The sequence below is a fragment of the Clinocottus analis genome, unplaced genomic scaffold (assembly GCF_023055335.1).
Source record: "Clinocottus analis isolate CAN_PGR_092001 unplaced genomic scaffold, fCliAna1.0.p SCAF_20, whole genome shotgun sequence".
Lineage (NCBI taxonomy): Eukaryota > Metazoa > Chordata > Actinopteri > Perciformes > Cottidae > Clinocottus > Clinocottus analis.
In genome coordinates this window covers 5,936,060-5,958,859 of record NW_027175932.1, presented here as the reverse complement: position 1 = coordinate 5,958,859, position 22,800 = coordinate 5,936,060, and the positions used below count along the sequence as shown (strand labels likewise).

At 41.6% G+C, this 22,800-nt stretch overlaps 2 protein-coding genes across 8 annotated transcripts in view; both read right to left on the bottom strand.

Annotated features, from left to right (window-relative positions):
* Positions 1-32: 32 nt before the first annotated feature.
* mest (mesoderm specific transcript) lies at positions 33-4,092 on the bottom strand. Its single transcript, XM_068586635.1, has 12 exons — positions 3,804-4,092; positions 3,297-3,486; positions 2,918-2,997; positions 2,728-2,805; positions 2,454-2,590; positions 2,273-2,331; positions 2,157-2,197; positions 1,951-2,021; positions 1,732-1,833; positions 1,543-1,619; positions 951-1,014; positions 33-640 (listed from the first exon to the last, which is right to left on the bottom strand). The coding sequence occupies exons 2-12, from the start codon at positions 3,448-3,450 to the stop codon at positions 523-525; spliced, it is 981 nt and encodes a 326-aa protein (XP_068442736.1). The 5' UTR covers positions 3,451-3,486; positions 3,804-4,092; the 3' UTR covers positions 33-522.
* A 1,224-nt stretch (positions 4,093-5,316) lies between these two features.
* atp2b1a (ATPase plasma membrane Ca2+ transporting 1a) overlaps positions 5,317-22,800 on the bottom strand; it is a 35,902-nt gene continuing 18,418 nt past the window's right edge. Inside the window, exons 6-22 of one of the 7 annotated variants that reach the window (XM_068586809.1) lie at positions 21,308-21,469; positions 20,853-20,891; positions 18,613-18,768; positions 18,192-18,406; positions 17,608-17,850; positions 17,263-17,504; positions 16,343-16,580; positions 14,945-15,124; positions 14,772-14,859; positions 14,542-14,648; positions 14,229-14,420; positions 13,609-13,822; positions 13,286-13,497; positions 13,000-13,107; positions 11,882-12,070; positions 11,187-11,276; positions 5,317-8,597 (exon numbers count right to left, since the gene is read on the bottom strand). In XM_068586809.1, coding sequence (XP_068442910.1) covers positions 8,211-8,597; positions 11,187-11,276; positions 11,882-12,070; positions 13,000-13,107; positions 13,286-13,497; positions 13,609-13,822; positions 14,229-14,420; positions 14,542-14,648; positions 14,772-14,859; positions 14,945-15,124; positions 16,343-16,580; positions 17,263-17,504; positions 17,608-17,850; positions 18,192-18,406; positions 18,613-18,768; positions 20,853-20,891; positions 21,308-21,469 — 3,062 coding nt within the window. In that variant the 3' untranslated portion in view covers positions 5,317-8,210. Of the gene's footprint in view, positions 8,598-11,095; positions 11,277-11,881; positions 12,071-12,999; positions 13,108-13,285; positions 13,498-13,608; positions 13,823-14,228; positions 14,421-14,541; positions 14,649-14,771; positions 14,860-14,944; positions 15,125-16,342; positions 16,581-17,262; positions 17,505-17,607; positions 17,851-18,191; positions 18,407-18,612; positions 18,769-20,852; positions 20,892-21,307; positions 21,470-22,800 lie in introns of all 7 variants that reach the window. The other 6 variants (XM_068586815.1, XM_068586813.1, XM_068586810.1 and 3 more) reach the window with 6 other exon arrangements.

The window sequence follows — 22,800 nt, the reverse complement described above, 5'->3', positions numbered from 1 at the left end:
TTTCACTTGGACACTTATTTTTACAAAACTAGTTTTATTTAAAGAAATGTTGATATTTAGGCTTTTCAATGACATCAAGAGAAATGTAAAAAATCATTCAGAAATAATTTGCTTAGAACTCAGCTGTGCAGGACGGAAAAATGGAGGGAATCAAAGTGTCCCACAGATATGTTCAATAACTTCATAACCCAGCAGAACGTTCAGTATCATGCTGAACGATCGTCCGTTAATTAACACTGTTGCCATCAGATTCATTTGCATTAAGTACAATTAATGTTTCTATCCCACATTGGATAACTTCATGGTATTCATTTACAATTTAGGAATTAATGCTGATAAATCACTGGTGATTAAATCAAACTGATGCATAAGCTGCAGCATCATCAGGAAAGGTCTCTGCATCACATGTGACCTTTTATCACTTTGAATAAGTTTGCATCACATGTGACCTTTTATCACTTTGAATTAGTGCTGTGAAAGCTCCAAACAGCGTGTTAGGAGTCTGAATCAATTGGTAACCTCTCAGAAAGAGTGAATAAAATTCAAATATGCATTGAGGAAGCCGGTGGGATCTTCCAGCTGAGGATAGTGACTGATGTGTTCATCCAAAATGGTGATCGTCGACCTCTGGACCAGGTGCCTGCAGGAACAAGATACAGATGTAAGATAAACAAGATTACTTCAGCATGTAAAAAAATAAATCATTCATGAAAAGAAAGATATTTGAAGCTACGGAGAGAATTTAAATGAAGTGTACTGCCCGTTGATCAGCTCAAATCACAGCGAACAGAAGAAAATAAGAAGTGTGTAGATCATCTGAAAAGATACACTTTCCCTGCAAATTGTGCCCATTGAAATTCATCGAGTAATCTGGATGAAGATCTGCCAGGAGAGGAGAGTACCTCTGATAATCTGAGAGGGGTTAAAGAATAAGAGGCGGGGGCACTCACTTGTAAAGACGGATAAATTGAGGATGAGGGTTGACGGGGTCCAGAGGTCCGTAGATCATGTGCACTGAAAGACAAAGAGGGGCGTGAGAGGGTCATAGAGGGAAAGATGGAGGGAGGAACACTGAGAAATGAAGGAGTGATACAAAAGGGAGAGCGGACCGTTCTGAAAATGGAAGATAAATAACATTCAGATATTTCTGTCTGGACAGATCAGTTTTTGGTGCAAGTATCATTTGATCTGAGCACTTATTTACTGCAGGATGACACATTATTTTCTTAACCACCCTCCAGATTTACTCACTGACACAACACACACTCCCACACACACACACACACACACACACACACACACACACACACACACACACACACACACACACACACACACACACACACACGTCCCCAACTTCCCCCTCCTGAGCGTGGACACACAGATGGACGAAGAGGCTTCTCCTTGTAGACTAAGCAGCTTAGAATCAGCGGCTCTCTGGCTGAGGCCACTGGGTTAATACTCCTTCAGGTAGTGATCACAACAGAGAAAAACCCTTCTGGTTCATCAACACACAACGTCACGACGACACTGTGAACTCACGTGGGATGATGGTGGAAGTGAGGATGCCCACCCATCGCTCTCTGTGTTTTGATCTCTGGTTGATGTACTGCAGAATACTGAGAGAGATGAAGAAGACAACATGAGTGAACAAAGATGAAGAGCAACAAAGATAAATAAGACTACAAAGCACACACACACACACACACACACACACACACACACACTTACCTGTCCATCACTAAGTTGCCGTCGTTGTAGCGTAAACCTGTCCACATGTCCCAGAACTCAGCGTCTGTGGGCTGCGTGTAGGGACCAAACACGTCTCCAAGCCTACAAGTCAGAAAACAGGAAACAAAACCATATCAACAAATATATTCATATTCTTACATACTGGAACAAACATATATTTAAATATCCCAATTTCAAACACAACTCTGGCTCTCTTACCCTTTTTGGAAGATCTTATAGTTAGTGAGACGCGTCAGAAGTGCAGCTAGAATACTAGAGTCCTTCAGAAGCTTTAGGAGGCAAGACACAGAGGTTTCCGTGAGAAATTTGACAGGCAATCAACCACATTTGACTTTTTGAAATACAACATTACACAATCCCACATGAGCTTGAAGAGTAGGATGAAGAAAACAGCCGTGACTCACCGTCTGCAGCAAACGCGGGTAATGTGTTTCTGGGAATAATCCTGTTGGAAATGAACAAGAGTCAGCACCGACCTTCCATCTACAACATGACACAAAGACAACGGACGGCGCTGTACCTCCATTGGAGAGACACAGGCTGTTGATGATCACGTGACCCGTGCGGTTTTGGTCACTTCTGTTAAGGAGAAAAAGAAAAAACACAGAAAGAAGGAGTGCTAAGAAATGTATCCTGTATACTCTTTTTTTGTTTTTTACATTTACATGAATGTAGTGTCACACACAGACACAGACACACACCTGTAGAGCAACTCCAGGGCCACAGTGTCTCCATAGTCATGGGACAACAGATTCACTCGCTGGTGGCTCAGACCCAAGTGAGCCACCAGGGCCTCGACCACACTGGCCTGCTCGAAGATGGAGTACTTGTGGGGTCGCTGGGAAGGTCAGGCACAGGAGAAGAATAGAAAAAAGGACTTAAGGGTAAGAGGAGTAACAGAGCAGCATGCAGGAAGTATAAGAACATAAATAAATAGAAAACAAAGAGGTTTAAACTGGCACACAATGTACTCACTGGCTTGTCACTGAAGCCAAACCCCAGGAAGTCCAGTGCAATGACTCGATGGAAGCGCTGAGTGAGCGGCTCCCAAATCTGCATGGACAAAAAAAAACATGGTCACATGAAGATGTTTTTTTTTTTTTTTAAATCTAATTAAACTAATGCTACGGTGTGTTTACTAGCTACTGAGCGTGTGCAGCGGTACCTTGTTCCAGTCGAAGCTGGAGGTTGGGAAACCATGGAGCAGAATGATGACATCAGAGCTGCCCAAAGCACCGTAGGAATCTGGTTTGAGGAGAAAAGAGAAACGCATGTTGGAAATTGTTCTTTCTTGATTCTTGTTTTTCCCCGAGTTTGTCCTCTTGTGGTTGAATGCACTTATTGTAAATCACAAAACAAGCAATTAGATGGTGTCACCATTGCCTCTTTTCAGATTTTCTTTTACACAGGAATAAGTCAAATTGAAAACGATGATGACACTATTGTCAGTCCCTGTTCTCAGCTGACTACATTACAATTATCTTGACAACCCATGGGTGTAATTGTGCAGTACTAATGTGCATGGAGGAAACTTAAACTCGTACCTCTGTAGAAAATTTCACTGCCTCTGAAGTGAAACACCTCCCCGGCATCGTGCCACTTCTGCAGGGAAGGTGACAGCTCAGGAGGAGGGATGTGCAGGTAGACGGCCACCAGAGGTATGCAGATCAAGCCCACGTGAACCCACCACTCTCTCATCTTGAGCTCAGCGGTGGGGGAGTCTCATTCCTGCCTCTGGGAGATGGAGTCACGAGCAACCGCAAAAGACAGTATAGCATAAGTAAGTATTTGGGAGGGATGATGCCTCCGAAACCTGCATTGTTGACATGATACATTAGTATATAGCATGCTAATCTCATGTGCATGGCTGAGATCACGTTCACCCAATTAAGGAGCCAACGCTACAGAAAGTCAGCTTTAAAACTCAGCGATTTAAGGATATAATAGAATAAACGAGAGCCAATCACAGCTGTAATCCTCCACCACGCGGGTTCCACTGCAGGTTGTGTTTGTTGTGTGAGGCGGAAACTGTACTAGACTGCAGGACTTACAGAAATGCTGCGACTTTGTGGTTAGCAGACCTTCGCCCAGTGTTTCGGGTCCATTACTGCAGAGGCGATAGATTCAGAGCGGAAAGGAACGACAGCTTGCAACGAGGAGGGAGCGCACGAGCGTCTCACTCTGTTGCAACTTCCGGGTTTCCACACCCGTTAAGCAAAATTGAATCTGCTATAATGACGTGGAGTTAAACTATGCTGCCATGTGAGAAATCCTAGCCGCGTACCTTGTTGAGGTCGTTTTAAACCCGTCAAGAAAACAAGACTGAGTGACTCACCTCAACAAAACACGATCTTTGTTTAATTTTAAGAAGACAAAAGATGAGTCCACTGCCCTCTGCTGGTGTGGCTGTGAAACGACATGTAGTGTCATGCGACTGTACATTTCATCTCGAGCTGAAATTATAAATCGATTAATAATTAATTGATCGTTAGAAAGACATAATACACTATGAATCTTTTCGACATAACATATAATTATTTTGTTCTACTTGTTTTAACATGTAGACTATGAATCTTACATGATTCTCGTTTGACATAATTACTTTGACGTTTTACAACATTCAATACTTTATGCTACCTGCATAAAACATCATTATAAACGCTAAGACTACACAGATTCCTTTGGTAGCCCAAGAAGAGAAAGAATAAACTTAATTTATTTAAAGAAAACCGTAATTTTGGAGTTGATTCCAGCAGTCTGTATTTGCATGGCATGGAGGTGCATTTGCAGTCTGCTTTCTTCCAGCGTCACACTCCCATGTGAAAACACACTATGCGTCCATCTGCTGGATGGATCGTGATACTGCACCATGAGGCCCTCTATTCATTTTGGGCATGTCACGGTGGGGCAGGAACCTGAGCCAGAGTCCTAATTCACTCTTGAAAACACATTTTAAGAGATGTGCTATACACACACACGTTATCATGGTCCATATTTGTGCAAAAAACTAAAATAAATGCCTTTCAGAAACTGAAAAACACATTTCCCCTATATGTTGGAGGGGCTAACTCGATAGATTTGTTAGCATACATTTCCAGTTCTTTATCTGCTTCCCTTTTGCACAGAGACAGAGAGAAACTGGGCCAAACACTCCCTAAAAACACTGCATTGTGTCAATACTCTCTGCCACCTTGCACCCGTGTCCAGTTATCACTTCATCTGAATCTAACAAAAAGCTCCAACTCCTTCCTTTATAATGACAAGTCACTGCTACAGCTATAGCATGTAGCAGACACTGCTTCAATGGGCTATTCAGAGGATGTGTTTACTATATTCAACAATAGTTTGGCTACTCTGTCATATAGCTATAATCTAATGTTTATATTACGTTTGGAAAATGTGCAGTTATGCAGAAAAGCAGCTTTCTTGTGTGAAAATCCCCCCTCACCCAAGAACCAGATCTAAACATCTTGCCTTTACTGCATAAAGTGAAAGGTCCACATTTAAACGCATAACTTCATTCCAATAAATACTGCATGGTAAATGAAAAACATAGCCCTGCAGTTAGGCTAAATACATTTTTTATTTTTAAAAACCATACACATTACTCGACAAGTTTCAAATGTAAATCCAATCACGATATCCATTTAAAATGCTCAAGATAAACAGACATGAAGTACTTTTATTTCCAAATGTTAAAAGATTAAAAAAAAATAAAATGATAATCCATAAAACAGATGGAGAAAAAACATTCATTCCCATTACAGGAAGAAGCTACAGAACAAACTCCTCATTATAGATTCCGCTTGCCTTTTCAATTTCTCACTTTGTATGCGATCCTAGCTGCTATTTTGTCATCTGTAAAACCAAGTATTTCCCCAGGGGACGGTTGTGATTTAGCATCTCAAGCTCCTCCCCCTTCACGGCTCTTCAGGTGAAGACGGCCAGAAGGCTGCAGGAAGAACGTGCAGCCTGCTGCCCGAGTCCTCCCGTGTGGTCGGCAAGCGCCACCCCAGACATTGAATTAAGTGTGGTAACGTACAAACTAAAGGAGGCTTGTTCTCTTTCACACCATTTGCACCCTGAGATGAATATTCCAGAACAACACACATTTTAGTGGCCAAAACCCTCCCCATATAACGCGATTGGTGTCAAATCATCCAAAATTGGTTTAGTACGACGAAAGGTATCATCAGTATTGTCATAAAAATACAAAGGTACACTTTTTTTTATTATGATTTGTATCAAAATTATTTTTCCCCAAGGAACGCTATGAAATAAAGTACCCTGTGCAGATAGATACCAGTGTATGCCTAGTCTTTATTCTTGAAAAATGCACATGTCCAATTCTTTAGCGTTTCCAGTACATCAGGTGTCAAAAATATTTTACAAACAAATCAAATGCAGCAACATTTATCCATGGTGCAAGGAGTCTTATGGACAGGGTTGAAAAAAGAAAAAGAGAAAAAAAAGCCTATTTTCCTCCAGGTTTTTTAATTTTTAAAAAGTCAACAAACTAGAATTCGGAGTAAAATGAAGTATTCCCGAAGGCATGAATTTAAAAGATTAAATTAAATGTGAAAATAATTCACTAGCTTTTTTTGTTGTTGACCAAGACAATAATTCACTACCTAAAATACACAAAGTCTGAAGTTAAAAGGTTCTTTCTTTTTAAGATTCCTTTTGTAAATTAAATACTTTTTCTATGCCTGAGTAAACAAATGTCAATATTGTACATTGGCAGGGGGTTTATGTTTTGCTGAGAGAAACAAAAACAGAAATTAAATGCACCAATGAAAAAAAAAACAATGACCAGGGTCCATATTTATCAAGCATCCAGAGAGAGAAACTCTTTCACAACTGGCCAAGTAGGATCAGAATGAGGCGTATTTGGTCCTACGTTTAGCTGTAGGAGTAACAGTGTATATTTCATCTGTGAGGAGTTACCTGCAGGTGGAAAAGGAAGGGACAAAGCATCGCCTAAATTGTTATTAGAGCCAAGGCACATTCACGTTAAGTCTATATTAACTTTTTATTGAAAAATAAATAGGCGCACTGGCTAACTATAGTGTTACTTTGAACTCAAATGGTCACAATACAAAACAGTGACAAACTTTTAGTCATTTTAGTGTGTTTATGAGCTTTGGCAAGAACTAATTTGAAGCGTTAACATGCATAAATTACCAATACACTCATGAGTGTTCCCTGCATCAGATAATCTCCATCAGCCTCTTTTGAATGTGACTAATAACTACTACAAGACATTTTCACGATACAAAGTGTTGTAAAACCACAAAACTCTACTTCTACTTCCCGCTGAAAGCGACTGTAGGAGGCTTCATCAGGACCGCGTGTCCGACTCCGAGGTAAGACTTTGTTTCAGCTTGATTCTAGGTGTCAGTCTGTGATGCTTGCTAAATACGGGCCCGGATATATTCTCAACTCCCTTTAATTAGTGAACCTTTCAACATGTGGAAATCCTTGAACACAACATAATGAATGAAAAGAGAATCCAGAACTCCAGAAGGTTTTTGTGCACATGAAAACTATCGAAGAAATGGAAGAAGTAAATATTTATAGCAATGTTAGTGGACAGAGGCCCTTGTTGTCTTTCCCGTCCCATCTCCTGTGAAAACACCTCCCCTGGTGGACCTCTTTTCTATACAAGCCTTAGTGTTTATCGGTTTGGCTAGAAGGTTCTACATTTATCTACAAATATATAACAAATAAAACTTGCAGGCAAAAATAGTTAAGTTTCAATAGAAACACCCTTTTCTCCTGAAAATACAGCAGTATCTGAAATAATCCTCTCATTCATTTTTTTTAAAATTTTGTCCCAGTTTTCTGCATCATACATCAGGAAGCTCTTTTGCCTACAAACTGAAAAAAAGTATCTACAAACTTTGTAAACAGACCTGCTTTTTCCAAAAACATAAATAACTCAAAATATTAACAGCCAATGGAGCAGAAATAAGTTTTGAATGAGCAAGGGCCAAAGAGATAAATATACAACACCATTCAGATAAAAGAGAAGCTAAAAGGTTCTTTCTTAATTCTTACAGACGATCTTCAAGCCAGGAGGAAGACCTCCCCTTCTCAATTAAAATAAGAATAATAATATTAATAGAATAATAAAAACAGGTCACTTTCAATCTGAGTTTAAAATCACCCCTTGAGAAAAACTAAAGTTACCAAGGAGGGAGAGGTGGAGACGGAGTCCTTGTGTTGCAGTGGGTATGAATAAGAACCAAAAAGAAGAGGAGACCAAAGCATCCACACCAAGCCGTACATTCCTCTGAATGTTTGCTGTTCTTTTAGTCCAGCCCAAGCCAAGCTCACAAGACTCCGCCCTCCGTCTCGCTCTCCTCCGTCTCGCTCTTCTCCAAGTGTTCCTTCGTTTTGTTTGAGTTGAGCTCCATGGTGGCGGGTAGAAAAGTGGTGGTAGTGTTGGGGTCAGATCAAAGGGAGGTCTCCAGGCTGTGTAGGGGGCTCCCCGGGGCCGATGGGGTTCCTGATTTGGGCCCCTCTGGGAGGAGGTGGTTGCTGCTCTCCACAGCATTATTGTTCTGGTTTGGGGAGGGAGAGACGGGCGCGGTGATGGTGGGGGCCACGGCGGTGGTGGGCGAGGGCGGCGTGGGCGTGGCGTTGCGGGGGCTGGCGGAGTTGCGCTTGGTGGGAGCGTCGTCCTCCGCGTCGGTGTCATCTATGAGGGGAATATGGGGCTCAGAGTCCTCTATCCGAAATTCAGGGTGGGTCATGAAGTTGTGGATCGATGATCGCGACTCGGGCTTCTCCAGCCCCTCATAGAGGGAGATGGAGCTGCGGAATGCATTCACCACCCGGATCTGGGAGGGGGAGGCAGGGAGGAGGGACAGGGAGCAGAGTTTTAGTCACATTCAGCGGTGACACGTGTGCGTTTTCAATGTGAACACCTGGACAGCGATAACAAATGAGGACGCAGGTTTTATTGGGTCAATAATAGGTGAGTTTTAGGGGCAAAAATCGGTGACAGGGAAAACTCTCGTGCAGGTGTGCAGTTTTGTTGAGTTGTAAATTCACAACGTGTAATACCAAGCTAAAGACATATAGTTTGACACAATGTCTGAACTACGTTAACCTCAAAAACCACCTGGAAGTTCATCGAAGTAAAGCTTACAAGTGTCAACAGGAGCAGCCGATATTCTTCATTTACATTTAAGTTTAACTTCTGTCTGTGTGTCACTTCCTGTTTCTCCAATTCACCTTGTTCTACTCTGTACCAAATTTATAGAAAATATAAATCTTGTCACCGTATTTAAACCCTATCTGGACGAGTAAAAAGTAAAAGCAGGAGCTAGTTGAGCCATAAAAATACTCCAGGTAGCGTGTGACAGACTCAAAGTGATTCAGAGAAATGGAAAACTTGAGTGGCATCCGGTGGAGACAAACCTTATACTTGTCGGAAAAACTATTCTTAAGTTTCATGTAGTGAATCAGCCAATGTCTTGGGAAGGGTACAAACCAGTGTCAAACCCAATGCAAGTTTCTTTTTTTCTTTTGTGAGTACAGTAGTAGTATGTCACAAAACACGTGGTAGAGGCCTGTGTCTGATTAATCAAAATGCCAAACCGAGACAAGAGGAATGTTGTTCTTTAGACAAGAACGCATCCAAAGAGAAGAGAAAAAAATGGACAGAGGCTGGACACAAGTTTACTTTTGTTGGACATGCTCAGGAAAAAGTGAGGAGAGAGAAAGACTTGACAGGAAGAGACAGAAAGAGAGAAACAGAAAGAGAGAGAGAGAGAGACTGGAACAAGAAAGAAAGAAAGACAGAAAGTAAGAAAGGGATGGTCAGTCACTGCTGATGTTTGTGGAGTAAAAACAAAAAAAGCTGCGGCAGCCAAGCATTTCTACAAGCTGGTATACATGTCAAAAACAGCACAAAGAGAAAAAACTCACAAACGAGACCAGAGACTTTGAACCCATGCAGAGCGTGGCGCTACCTTGTGTTCAATGGTAGTAAACCTTTGAGTATAGCCCATGACACATTTCACAGAATCTAAAGAAGAATATGTGGGGAGTCAGTGGTATTCATTTCTTTCAGGCAGAACATTGCCAAGTGGACACATTCCGCCAACAAACAGTATTCACAGAGAAAAAGACAAAGTTCAGACTTTTTTTAAGGGCAACCTGAAAGGAAAAGTTGAGAGTTTAGAAGCGAAGCAGTCGTCAGGTCAGCGAGATTTCAAGGAGCACCACCTGAGACAGAGAGCTAAACATTACTGCAGCGTTGCATAATGTTTCAATATGCCAGGGGAGACCAACATTGGATCTGCTTTAAATGTGTCTGGGAAAGTCCCACATGTTTACATTCAAGAGCACAGAGTCATTTATTCCATTAAGCTCCTTTCGTGACATCTGTTAGACATTTAAAATCCCCTGCTGGTCAGATGGCCTGCCTGGGAAGATCTGAAAGAGAACAAGAGTCAACAGCCACACCGCTCTTGTCAGGGCACAGGAGGAAGGCCTTTGGAAATACCATCATCAAATGATCCGTGTCCGCCCTCGACATTGTGATCTTCTACGCTGAATGGACGACTGGCATGAAGGCTGTCAGACCTTTTAAAAACTATGCAGCCAAACACACCAACATACTGCAGCTGCTCATTTATTGGGTTCTTTTGGAGCCCATCACATGCCACCCCTTCTCACACAACGCACACACAAATACACACACAAATACACACACACACACACACACACACACAGCTGGAGGAGAAAAGGCCATTATTCCACTGACTGACAAGATCCACTGACACTCCGATGCATTTTCTCACAGAGGTCCATGTCATAGTTTGTCTTTATCGTTTTGGGCCGTGATCATGGGCGTATACTCAAAACATTTACCCGACTAGAGAGCCGCGACACAGACCCATGGGTGCTGCATGGGCACAGAGCAGACGGAGGCAGCTGCAGACAAACCTGGTTACGGTCAATCCAGAAAATCATTTTGGTCAAATAGATGCACATCATCCGACTGAGATAACAGTAAAACCTTTTTTTTCATTTCTGAGACCGAAGCAGAAGCACAACAGAAAACATGATGACACAGAGAAAACACCTTGACACTAGAAGCGACCTGGTTACAGGGTACACATATATACAGCAGTATTATCAAAGCAATATGGAAGATGTATTTTTTTGTGAGGTTTTTTTTAAAAACAGTAAACAGGAGGGGGACATTAAAAGAGGCATGAGAGAGTAAAAGTGTCAACGTTAGGTGAAAATAGTGGAGGAGAAAGATGTTAAAAGAACAGAAGAGATAAAAAAAAGTCTCATGCACTAGAGGAGAACACGCACTCACACCCCACAGTGGCAGAAGCGGTGTTGGCGGCAGTGGCAGTAGTGGTAGTAGTAGAAAAGGCTACATGTGTAGGGCTAGAAACATTGGTTACATCGTGCTGTTGTTGGCTGGAGTTGGAGGCCTGCCGCCTTAGAGCCCCCTGAAAGGAAGTTCCACTCTGGAACGCACTCACTACATCCATCTGTAAAGAATCAGACAGCATGACAGGAGAAAAGCCCAGAGGAAATAAAACACAACACAGCCAGAGGAGAGAAAAAAAAAGAGAAAATAATAATAATAATAAAGAAAAAGCACCAGTATGAAAAAATGTCACTTGAAAATTGGATTTAGGCATTACAGTTAAAGAGAAAGAGGAAAAAGGGATGTTGGGTTTAAAGGCACTGATCGGAGGGAGCTCTGACCTCACTTTCACTCTTTTCTCTGCAGAACCCTTCAATACTTCCAGCTATAGCCATGCCAATACTCGTTGAACATTCAGCTGCTCTATTGTGGTTCCCATCCAATCCAATTGCTTCTCATCAGTACCTTCAAACTCGCGTTTTAGCAGATAGATTCAGACAGAGTCAGAAATAGGCATAGGAACCTGCTTTAGTTCAGAAGCGGAATAGAAAAATGAAAGAAAAGGCTTTTGTTCTTAGGACACAAGCCATTATTTAAGAATGGAGATAAAGAACACATAGATTTTAAGCCGGAAGAGCAATAGAGTTAAGGGGTGTATGGCTTTTGATTCCCTTGGTGTTTGGGTGTTGTGCTCGGTGATACGCAACGTTGTATGTAGATTGTTACCTGAGTCTGGATGCGATTGAGGCCTCGGAACCAGAGGATCTGGCCTCGGCGAAGCTCCCGTTCAGCATGATCGATCTCCTCGTTGTCTTCCAGCTCATCCAGCTCCTCGTCTGGGATCTCGTCTTTCTGAGTGCCGTGGCCAGCTGATTTTAAGAATTTTAAGCGGCTGGTAGGTATCGAAGAGATTACCTGGAAGACATGAGAATGTACGTGAGCAGCACTGATTCATGACCAACGTCACACTCCTTAGAACGGCAAAGTGGCATCTCACTGCGGCAGAACGAGCCACGTTTCTGGGCAGCCAGTGAGCCTGCAATAAGCTGCCAAAGCGAGATGTGAGAGAGCCAGTTTGATGCCATTTGGTTTGCTCGAAGTCTCCAAGACCCTCCCACAGTAAAGTTACAGAGCTAATAGATAACCAAAGTTTCAGAACTGAATTACTAAAAGCTGAGGCACAGTGGCAGTCATACAACAATTTATACACACATGAGCTCAGCCGATGACACACATGAGCTGTTTATTTGTGTCTTGTCAAAATATGTTGACACCATTCTTGATGAATTGGCGAGAGTAGATAATGACATATGCAAATCTTGTGCACTGCTCTGTAGGATAAGTATGGGCAGGCCGAGCCAACTATAAATACTGTACATCAAACATTTATTATGACTGTCATTGTCAACAACAGCGGATAGTCTCAACCCTTGATTTCTCATTGCCAAGAATTACAGAGTAAGTATGTTTTATGCATAATAGGGAAAACAAAGTGGAATAATCAAACTCCACGTTAGTAAATTCTAAAAGTTGAACAACAAACTTTCAATAAAATATGTGTATATAAATTTTGGTCACAAGGGAGAAAAAAAAGCAAAGACTCCATGAATGTAAAAGATCTTTGAAAAAAAACTAAATACGACTGTAAGTTTGACCATACGAGTGGTTTCAAATTCAAATAGGAGTTAACCCATCTCCTCACAGCAATGGAACATACTGTTTTGTTACGCCTGCCACCATTTGTCACCCACTACGCCAACTCCAACACAGGGGGGCAGTGTCATACCATATTTTCTGTCTCCGGCCAACTGAAGGTGAAGCTCAGCTGTATAGTCACATCATACCTGTCCCCATAGTAGAGAGCCAAAGCCTAAGAAAGTGCACCATAGCCACTGGTCTATGGTCAGAGCCACACAGCTGAACGGCTTCCCACCAAACTGCACTATGACGATCTAGAGGAGCAGGAAGAGAGGCGGAATTAATTAGAGAACACACATTTAGATCTAACATTCGCAAGCCGCATGTCTCGTGGGACTGATGATCTTTTTTTTCCTCTCATACGAGTCATCGAGCACATTCACATAAATTAACATGAACAAGTTAGCCACCGAACTCTGCATTCTACTTTACCTGGATAATGAAGGTACCAAAGACAATACTACAGAAGATAAGGTTGTTGAAGATGCCTTCAAAGACATTCCTTTCGCCATGGATCTTGCGAGCGTTGATTTCGTTGAAAAGCTGCATCAGTACAAAGGTATTGAAGACAATGGTGTAGTGTTCAGAAGGCGGGGCATGGAGGGGTGTATTTCGGCCACTGTCAATATCAAAAATCTTCTCTCCTACATGGAACAATCAGAAAGAGGATGTGTTAAAATAAACAAATGGATGTAGACAGGAAACGCACAGTACATCCACTGGCTCTGTGTGCATTATAAGCTGCAGCTTCTTACCCGCAAAGAGCAGAGTAAAGATGATGATTAGCTGGAACACTCCCTGACCCAAAATGTTCTTCATCATGGTGCGAGAGATGAGAGGCTTGTTGCGACCATATGGCTTTCTTAGCAGCAGGGCTTCGGTCGGGGGCTCTGTGGCCAGGGCTAGTGAAGCAAAGGTGTCCATGATGAGGTTGACCCATAACATCTGTACGGCTTTCAGCGGAGAGTCCTGGAGGCAGAGAGGGAGAAGAGAGCGATAGGCACTAATTAGGTTGAGATCAGTGGGGGATAAGACTGAGGAATACAAATAAAATAAACATATCACTGTCCCACAAATCGCAAAACATAATAGAAATTCATTGACATGAACCCAATTACATGTGGGAAACAATTATGTGCTTGTTTGCAGCAAAACTGTTAGACATTTGGTTTCTGTACACGCATGCAAATGATCAGAAAATGACTTATGGTTAAAAGACGTTTATGTAAATCAAAACAGTGAGGTCCGAAAAAAAGTTAAAACATGTCTGCATTACTTTTCGCATATTACTTTCATACAAAAAAATACACTTAAATAGCTGCATTAGTCTATTGAGTGAACAAAATCAACACAAAACGACTCTGTAGGTGCTAACCTGTGTGATGCAGGCTCCTGTAAATGCTACGATGACAGCCACCACATTGACAGTTAGTTGAAACTGAAGGAACTTGGAGATGCTGTCGTAGACGTTGCGTCCCCACATGACGGCCTTGACGATGCTGGAGAAATTATCGTCAGTCAGGATGATGTCAGATGCCTCTTTGGCTACATCAGTTCCGGCAATACCCTGGAGACAAAAAAAGTAATCAAGAATAAGCCTGCATCTCATCACAACATATTAAAATCAGTCATCCTTTTCACGGGATCTCTCGTCTAATTAAAAGATAGTAAAAACAGAGAAAACTCACCATCGCAAAGCCAACATCAGCTTTCTTTAAGGCAGGACCATCATTAGTACCGTCTCCTGTCACTGCCACTACTTGTCTTTGTTCTAACACTTCACTGTCAATAATACCTGGAAAAGTATGACATGAATATTCTAAATGAAAACTTGAAGCCCAAAATGAACTCGTCACAATAAAACATTTTCTCTCAAACAAGAATAACAGACCTTTATTATCATCATGATGATTATTACCTTTCACTAAGGTGTGTTTGTCTGTGGGGGAAGAGCGAGCCAGTACTCGTAGTTTGGGCCAAATCTTGTCAATGCGTTCTTGTTCAATCTAGAAACACGAGACAAAACCTGAATAGAATCCTAACAGAACATTTTCAACAGTCTCTGATGGACATTATTTTGCTGAGCCCCACCTCTCCTTTTTCATTGCGTATCCTTCGGTTGAACTCTTTGCCGTCTAGGCAGATGAAGTCATCTCCAGGCAGTAGGATGCCACACTTGCTGGCGATGGCTCGTGCTGTGTTGATGTTGTCCCCAGTCACCATCCGTACTGTGATACCAGCACGCTGGCATTTTTTGATGGCGTCTGGGACCTGAAGGAAAGCAAAAACACGATGAATAAATAAAAAAAGTGTTTTGCATATCAGTGGGGGTATTACAATTAAAGTTCAGGTTTTGTGAAGTAACCTCAAAATATGCAGCTTTATGTCGCCATTATCTCGATACATATCTTTAGTACAGGTTTAGATTTATGTAATGACTGTATTCTGGCGTCTCAATGCTCTTATCAGCCCCTTAAAAACCACAGGCAATTGATTCCAGCAAACAAGTCGGCTGTATGCTATCTGCCCATCACAAAATGGTGGAAAGCCAAAGCAAATAAGTTGATAAAGTTGAGCATTTAGCAAGCAAATGATCCAGTTCTAATTCAAACATCCACCTAATTGTCTCATTATGAAACCACTGCCTCAAACGCCTTAAGATCATGCCTTTATTGGTTCAGAACTTGATGCTTCTGCCAAAGTGGAGCCACTCCTCGTGTCTAGAATTGGCTGATGCAGCGTCTCCTGTCATTCAATTATCTTGCTTTACTCAGAAAGCTTCGTTTCCCAACAGTCCAGTGGAGCAAGCAAACCCATTGAGCTGCCAGTATGCTTCTTCGACAGTGCTTGTCAAATAGCTTCGGAAACCCTCTCTGGTGTTAGAATATGGGGATCAGTGTACTAATGTTCCATTAAATTTCCAAAACAGTCATTCACACCGATTTCAAGCCACTATTGGCCAAGTGTGACACAACTACTTCATCACCGAATGAAGGCCTTTTAGACTGAAAATGTACGCGGATTTCCCCATATTTAAATAATATTGTGGCTCTCCCTCTCTACGACGGCAGGCTTTTCTTGTGGCCTTTGAGTGTAGCTCTACATCAGGTATAAACACTTTTGCCTTCAGACATGGATCCACAAAGTGTCATACAGACAACTAATTTCCAAGCATAACCTCATCCTAGGGGAGTGGAGGCTAGCGCAATACCAGGAGCTGATAAAGACAACAGCACAGGCCCAAAAAAAACAAACACTTTTTTTCAAATGAAAAGCAGTCAATTCCTCCATGTCTAAGCAATTTGCTCCACTAAAGGTTTTATCTTTAGTGCTGCACTGAACAGTTCTATTAACGGCACTCGCATCTGTGAAATGTGTTTGTGATAATCACACACTTTCCGTGTACCCACAAGCAGTTAGTATATAAGCTGCTGTTCTCTGTACGCAGTCAATTGTGATGTTAGCGACCTTACACGTATAGCCACTAACCTCGGGTCTGACGGGGTCTTCAATGCCCACCACACTGAGGCAGGTCAGTCCAGAGAGGATATCATTTTCATTGTCCCAGTCAGGCTCCCCCTCGGACACAGGGAAATCTCTGTATGCAAGGCAGATGGTCCTCAGGCCCTCGGATGCCATTGGCTCGATCACTTTCTTAACCATGTCATCTCTGTCTCGAGGGCGGAACACCTTGGCCTCGCCATTTGCTATCACGATTTTATAGCACCTGATAGGTGAAACAGGGATATTAATATCTTATATTGATGTAAAAGTGTAGAGAAGCAGGTAAAACAATATCTGGAAGAAGAAAGGCATTGGGAGAGAGTTGAGTAATATGGCTCAAGGAGAAGATAGGTGCTGAATCCTAATTTAATAAAATTATTTAGATGACAGCAGAGAAGACAAAGCGTTGGTGAGCTGCAGTAATAAGAGTTCACACTAAGCCCTCTGTGGGTTAAAAAGAAGCCTGCTTGGTTAAGAGGCTTACAAAGTTGTTACCAGCTCATTTTCTCAGTGCCTGTTTTTAAGTCGCAAAGTAAGGGGCTTGCGTGGGATGCACTTGAACTTCTTAGCTGCTTAAGCCATCACACATATCATTTACTGCAAAGTTTGGTCAGCTGTGATAAATACAAATAAGTAAAAGACTGGGATAACCTATAAGTGAGAAGAATAATGTATGTGGACAGAACTGATGTCACTTACACATCAGTGTATTGAATTGAATTGATGAAATTATCAATTCAATATATTTTGTATTGCCCCAAATTACAAATTTGCCTCAGAGGAGATTACAATCTATACACATACAACATCCTCTGTCCCAGGACTATCACATCATCACTTCAATTTCAAAATCCAGGTATATATAAACCATACAACACAATACATAAAACAAAAACATGTCTTACTTTTTTAGGAGAATTTCTGAGGCCCCTTTGCTGAACATACGGTAGCTGCCATCAGCCATCTTCAGCACAGTGCTCATAGACTTGCGGACTGAGTTGAAGGTGTATACTTTGTGCAGTTTCTCTTCAGGGATCTCGTTGCGTATAGCCTGGTAGTCGCGCTTCAGGTCAGTTGAAAAGCCAAGCAAGGCACATTCGGTCTTGTTACCAACTTGCCGTGGCAGGCCCCCTTCTTTTTCTGGAGACTGAAGGAAAAGGTGGGCAGACAGTAAGTATGGTCCTAAAGCCAAAATACAAGGCCAAATTCTTGATGAAACATAAATTACACATTGCTTTCCTCAGGCCTACCATGATCTTAGTAGTATAAGCGCAATTGACTGCGATACCCAGAATCAGGATGTCTAAAATGGAGGCGGGGATGTTTTCTGGTTCAGGGAGCTTCTTGTAGTGCTTTTCACCGATGAAGGCCTGCACCACGGTCATGCGGTTCATGGTGAGCGTGCCCGTCTTGTCAGAGCAGATGGCGGTAGCATTGCCCATAGTCTCACAGGCATCCAAGTGACGTACCAGGTTGTTGTCCTTCATCATTTTCTGTGGGAATATAAAACAATAAATCAAATGATTAAACACACCTAAATTCAGGATGACTAAGCCGAAATGTAACAGTATATTTTCTGTGCTGGACAATACTTTTACATCTGGGGAAAAAGCAACGTGTGTAGTAAAGGCTACACTATTGGAATGAGTGCCTTAATTGGATGAAGCCCTTAATTGGCTAACAACTTCAGCACAAAGGATAATAGCTTGGGTTTAGGGTATCAGTTATCCAACTCTCCTTGTCTTAACAGCCTGGAAGACTAGTTGTAATAGGCTGAAGTGTAAGCTGGTCAGCATTAGCCATAAGTCACTTAGGAGACGCTAGGAGACTTTACCTTAACGGAGTACGCCAGGGAGATTGTTACAGCAAGTGGTAGTCCTTCAGGAACTGCCACCACCAGAACGGTGACACCGATGATGAAGAATTTCACAAAGAACTGGATGTAAATGGGAGTGCAGTCCTTGACCCAGGGCAGATTCTGGATCCAGAAGGTGTCTACTACAAATAGCACCACTAGGATAATGACAGTGATGGCTGACATAACCAGTCCTGAGGGGAATGAGAGAACAAAAGAGAAAAGAAGGAGAAGAAAAAAAGAGGATCAATCAATCATATTATTTTCATTCACTAGGGTTCGGCAATTGGACAAATGTATTGCCTGAGAGTATCAAACATTATAGAGCGTTTGAGACGTTCCAAGCGTAAAGCACATAGCATTCAGCTGTGCCACAATCACACATTTTTTTCCAACTCACCTGCTTTGCCAATCTGTACGGCTAGTTTGGTCAGCTTTCCCTGGAGAACAGACTTCTCCTTCTTTGGCGGGCCGGCTTTCTTCTTCTCCTCTGCGTCTCCTCCCTCATCGCTGTTCAGTGGCTGCATTTCCATTGCAGCACCGTCCTGTGCTTTAGCTGCAGCAAAGAATAAGATTAAGGTTGTCTAATGAAACAAACTGACAGTTGCACCATAAGCTTAGACATTGTAGTGGCATCCAGTGATGCACGCAATTTTAATGGATAAAAGTAGATTTTTATTTTCATATTCAAACAGAGTCCAGGATTTATAAAAAACAGCAAACCAGTCTGGTAGTTATCAACATAACACAAAGAACAAACAAGAGCTGCAGCCTTCTATCAGCCTATTTAGATTTGCCTATTTGTAAAACCGGAAATAAAAACGTTGCCGTTACACCAGGGAATGAATTAACTGTATGTATTCAAGTCAAACAGAATAGTTTTCTACTTTACTTAAGTTAAAAAAATAACAATATTCAGATTCTAATCAGGCTGTACTTCCTGTTATGGTTGTGTGAAGAAGAACACGTTCATCAACAACAGGTTGGGACAAGATTTGACTCCAAAGTTAATTCATTATTTGATTTAGCATAGTCACAGCAGAGTATGAGAAAAAAAAAATACTGTACAACACAACAAAGCACTATATTTTAAGGAAAGACTTCCAAGAGTAAAAAAGATGTGACAGCACTCAAACATTAAGCTTTTTTTTTTGCTTCCCTTTTATCCATGAAACTTGGGAAATGTCACTAATTATGTTTGCAGTGATCAGACTGCACAGTAATTAGCTGGAAGATTTGGAAGTGCAATTACCAAATTCCCACCTCAAGATTTAAGTAAGAACAGGTTAACTAGCTGGTAGCATTGGGATCTGTCTAGGGAATCGCCTGCTCAAAATCGACAGCAACCACAGCCGTTGTTGCCAGTTAAATTCCCATAAATCTCTTTCATCTCTTTCTCAACATCCCTTAGGACCCCCATCCTTCATGTGCAGAACTGACAGGAATCCCAAACCCACATCTAACCAGGTAACCTTGGAAACGAAAAGCCTCTAATGGCAAAGGAGGGGGGAGAGGCAGTTGATAGGCCGGCAGGGGCTGGTCTCTGTCGTGTCACTCACCACGATAAAAATCATCAGCTCTGCCGGGCACGAGCGCTACAGAACAACTGCCAATTTTCCATCTCTCATTTTTTTCTGAAATTATTACATTTTGGGTGTCATTCCTGGACTAATGTTTTTTATTTTCTAAAGATGTCCAATTTATCAATGCTGACAGCTCTATTTATCATGACAGCTGCATGGTATTGAGCGTGAATGTATGTAGCAGGAAGAGGTAGGGCATTAACACTGGGCTACTGCAGCTGCTGTGGACTGCGGCTTGTTCTGCTTTTACATGGCCTGTGTAATCTCAGTCTAAAGGATTACTGTTGATTCCTGGCAGGCAGAGGGAATCTGTGCACCAGGGACTTGCGCCAGGGTTGTGGTCACAGACCCAAGCACAACTGATCATAGAGTCCCAGCAGGACTACAAGCCTGGCTAGCTGGCTGAGTGACCACTAAACAGCCTCATTATCATTGTTGTCAGTCTGAAATTGTACAAGTCCTACAGTTTGATTCTAAATAGTTCATATTGGGGCATCAATAGAAATACAATTGTGGGGGCCTGAGGGAGAGAGATGGGTGGGAAAGCAGATGTTCTGGCTCCAGAATTGTTGCATGGCTTTAATCTCCTCATCACTAATCGCTATAACTGGATTCAGTAGCACCTGCTGCTCAAAGCGCAATGTGCCAGGCAAGGACGAGAAAAGAGGAGATAGAGACAGAAGGGAGGGCCAGACAGTACAATGGATAGGCAAGAACAGCCAGTACCAATAAACTAACATGCAAAAACATGCAACTCCTCATTACCGGTAACTGCATAAAACAACTGCAGCCAATTATAAACAAATAGAGGCTTTGACTTACATCTGGTGGTGTTAAATGGGAGGGAGCCATTGATAAATATGAAGGCTACCACATTAAGGTAAGTGCTAAGCTTGCTACGGATATGGATATATATATATATATATATATATATAAAATAAATAAAATTTCCGTTGCAAGCATAGCACTTGTATGTATGTATATGTGTGTGTGTGTGTATATATATATATATATATATGTTTGTGCGCACGCGCGCATGTATGGGCAAGCAACTTACCTTTTTTACGATTTTCCACAGCACCTTCCTGCTTCTTGACTGTGGAAAATTGCACCGTCTAGTCAGTTGTAGTACTTAAAAACAATTAGTGGGCAAAACACAGTAAATGTGCCATTAGCCACTACTTAAAATATGTATGTATAAGTATGTTATGTGGATAAGTATGTCAGTTGTCTTTGATAGTTCTTGCAATGCAAGAAATCACTGCTGTGATTGTATGACATATCATTAAAAAAACGGGTTGACCCTTTTCAGCATCAACTTGGACTGCTGGGAACTGGAAAAGGGCATTTTCACATTTTCTTGAGACAAAAAGATTATTCAAGAAAAAGAATAGTCATATCAATCGATAATGAAAAGTAACTTTAATACCTTGAATCTGCTTCTGTGATGATGGACTTTTCATATGAAATACACAACAGAACAAGGAAGGGAAATAAGTAAAGGATACTAACTTTTTCTCTGTTTCTTTTTCTCCTCCTTTTCCTTTTTCTTTTCCTCTTCATCTTCCTCATCATCCTCAGAGGTCCCAAGTAAAGTAAATATAATTCCAGTTTGAGAGTTGACACCCACAGCAGTGACCAACATTTTCCCTGAGCCTTCCATTACATGGGTGCCTTTGGACAGAGGAAAATAAAATGTAAGTCATAGAGGAAAGGCGTATGTACAGTATCTGACTGACACTTTGCTCACAAGATTTTATTTGTAGCCTTGACGTTTTCATTTTGGTTCAGAATAAATGTTGCTTGCGTGGTTAAGCCAGACTTTCAAGTGGCTTTTACAGCAACACACAAGAACAAAATAGTTTTTTTCAATAGAGGCAATAAATACAAAAGGAATGGTGCGCTGGAAATAAATAGAGAAAGAAACAGTCTCTGATCCCTGATATCCCCCAAACCATTAATCAACAGCCTTTAATCAAAAGCCAATTGTCAGTCTGGGTGAATTAATGGGAATCTGAGAGGACTCTCCAGAGATCTGTGAGTCTGCATCATTTTCAGAACACAGGAAAATCTTATCGATTTACACAGAAAAGGCAAACAATAGAAGCAAAAAAGCTCTAAAGTCAGACAAAAAGGGAGTGAAAACAGAGCGCGAGACGGAAAAGTACAAAGCATTTAAAAGTTCTCTCATGCCTTGGTTAATTAGAGGATGCCTTCCTTTCATTCGTGAGAGTGACTGCAGAAGGGATATAGCCTGTCTTAAGGGAAATCAAAAAGCAGTGTTGGAGCAATGCGTGTGCACACACAAACACACACACAAAAGAGGCCACTCCTCCCTTCTTGGAGTTGTGACAGTAGAGAGCCAGATGAACCAAACAAGAAGTCTTTTTGCAGCATTCCTACACACTTCTTCTCAAATTCTGATTGCTGTTTTCATTTTTGTGTGTTAGGAAATACAAACTGTGATGATGCTGCAACTTTTGTGTTGTGGACATAGTGTTGAAGTTTGTAGCCTCTCAGTAAACTGTTTCCATGACAGCAGTTTAAGTCTTATCGCAGCATAGACCGCAAACTAAAGATAAAAGACATCCCAAGAGGCACACACATTGTTGGTTATTTAAGTAATTTAACACCTGCTCTTTTGCAACATTAAACATTTGCAAAAGAAAATTCTAACCCTAATCTTAGGGTTAGCCCCAACCCTAGGGTTAGCCCTAACCCAAATTCCATTCCAGAATTCCATAGCAAAATTCCATTCCAGAATTCCATTCTATACAGAGTTGGATTCAATTCTATATATCTTAGAATTCACATTGAGTTCTAGTATGTACGTCTCAAAATTTCAAGCTGTGTTTTGCCAGTAGCCCACAACTTGTCCCAGGTGAAGAATGCTTCATTGTCAAATTATTAATTGAAAAAATGACCTTGTTGTTAATGTGGTCAAATCCCTCCGTTCCAACATGCCGCAAAAACAAAGCCATACAAATTGACATGGAAGCTGGAGG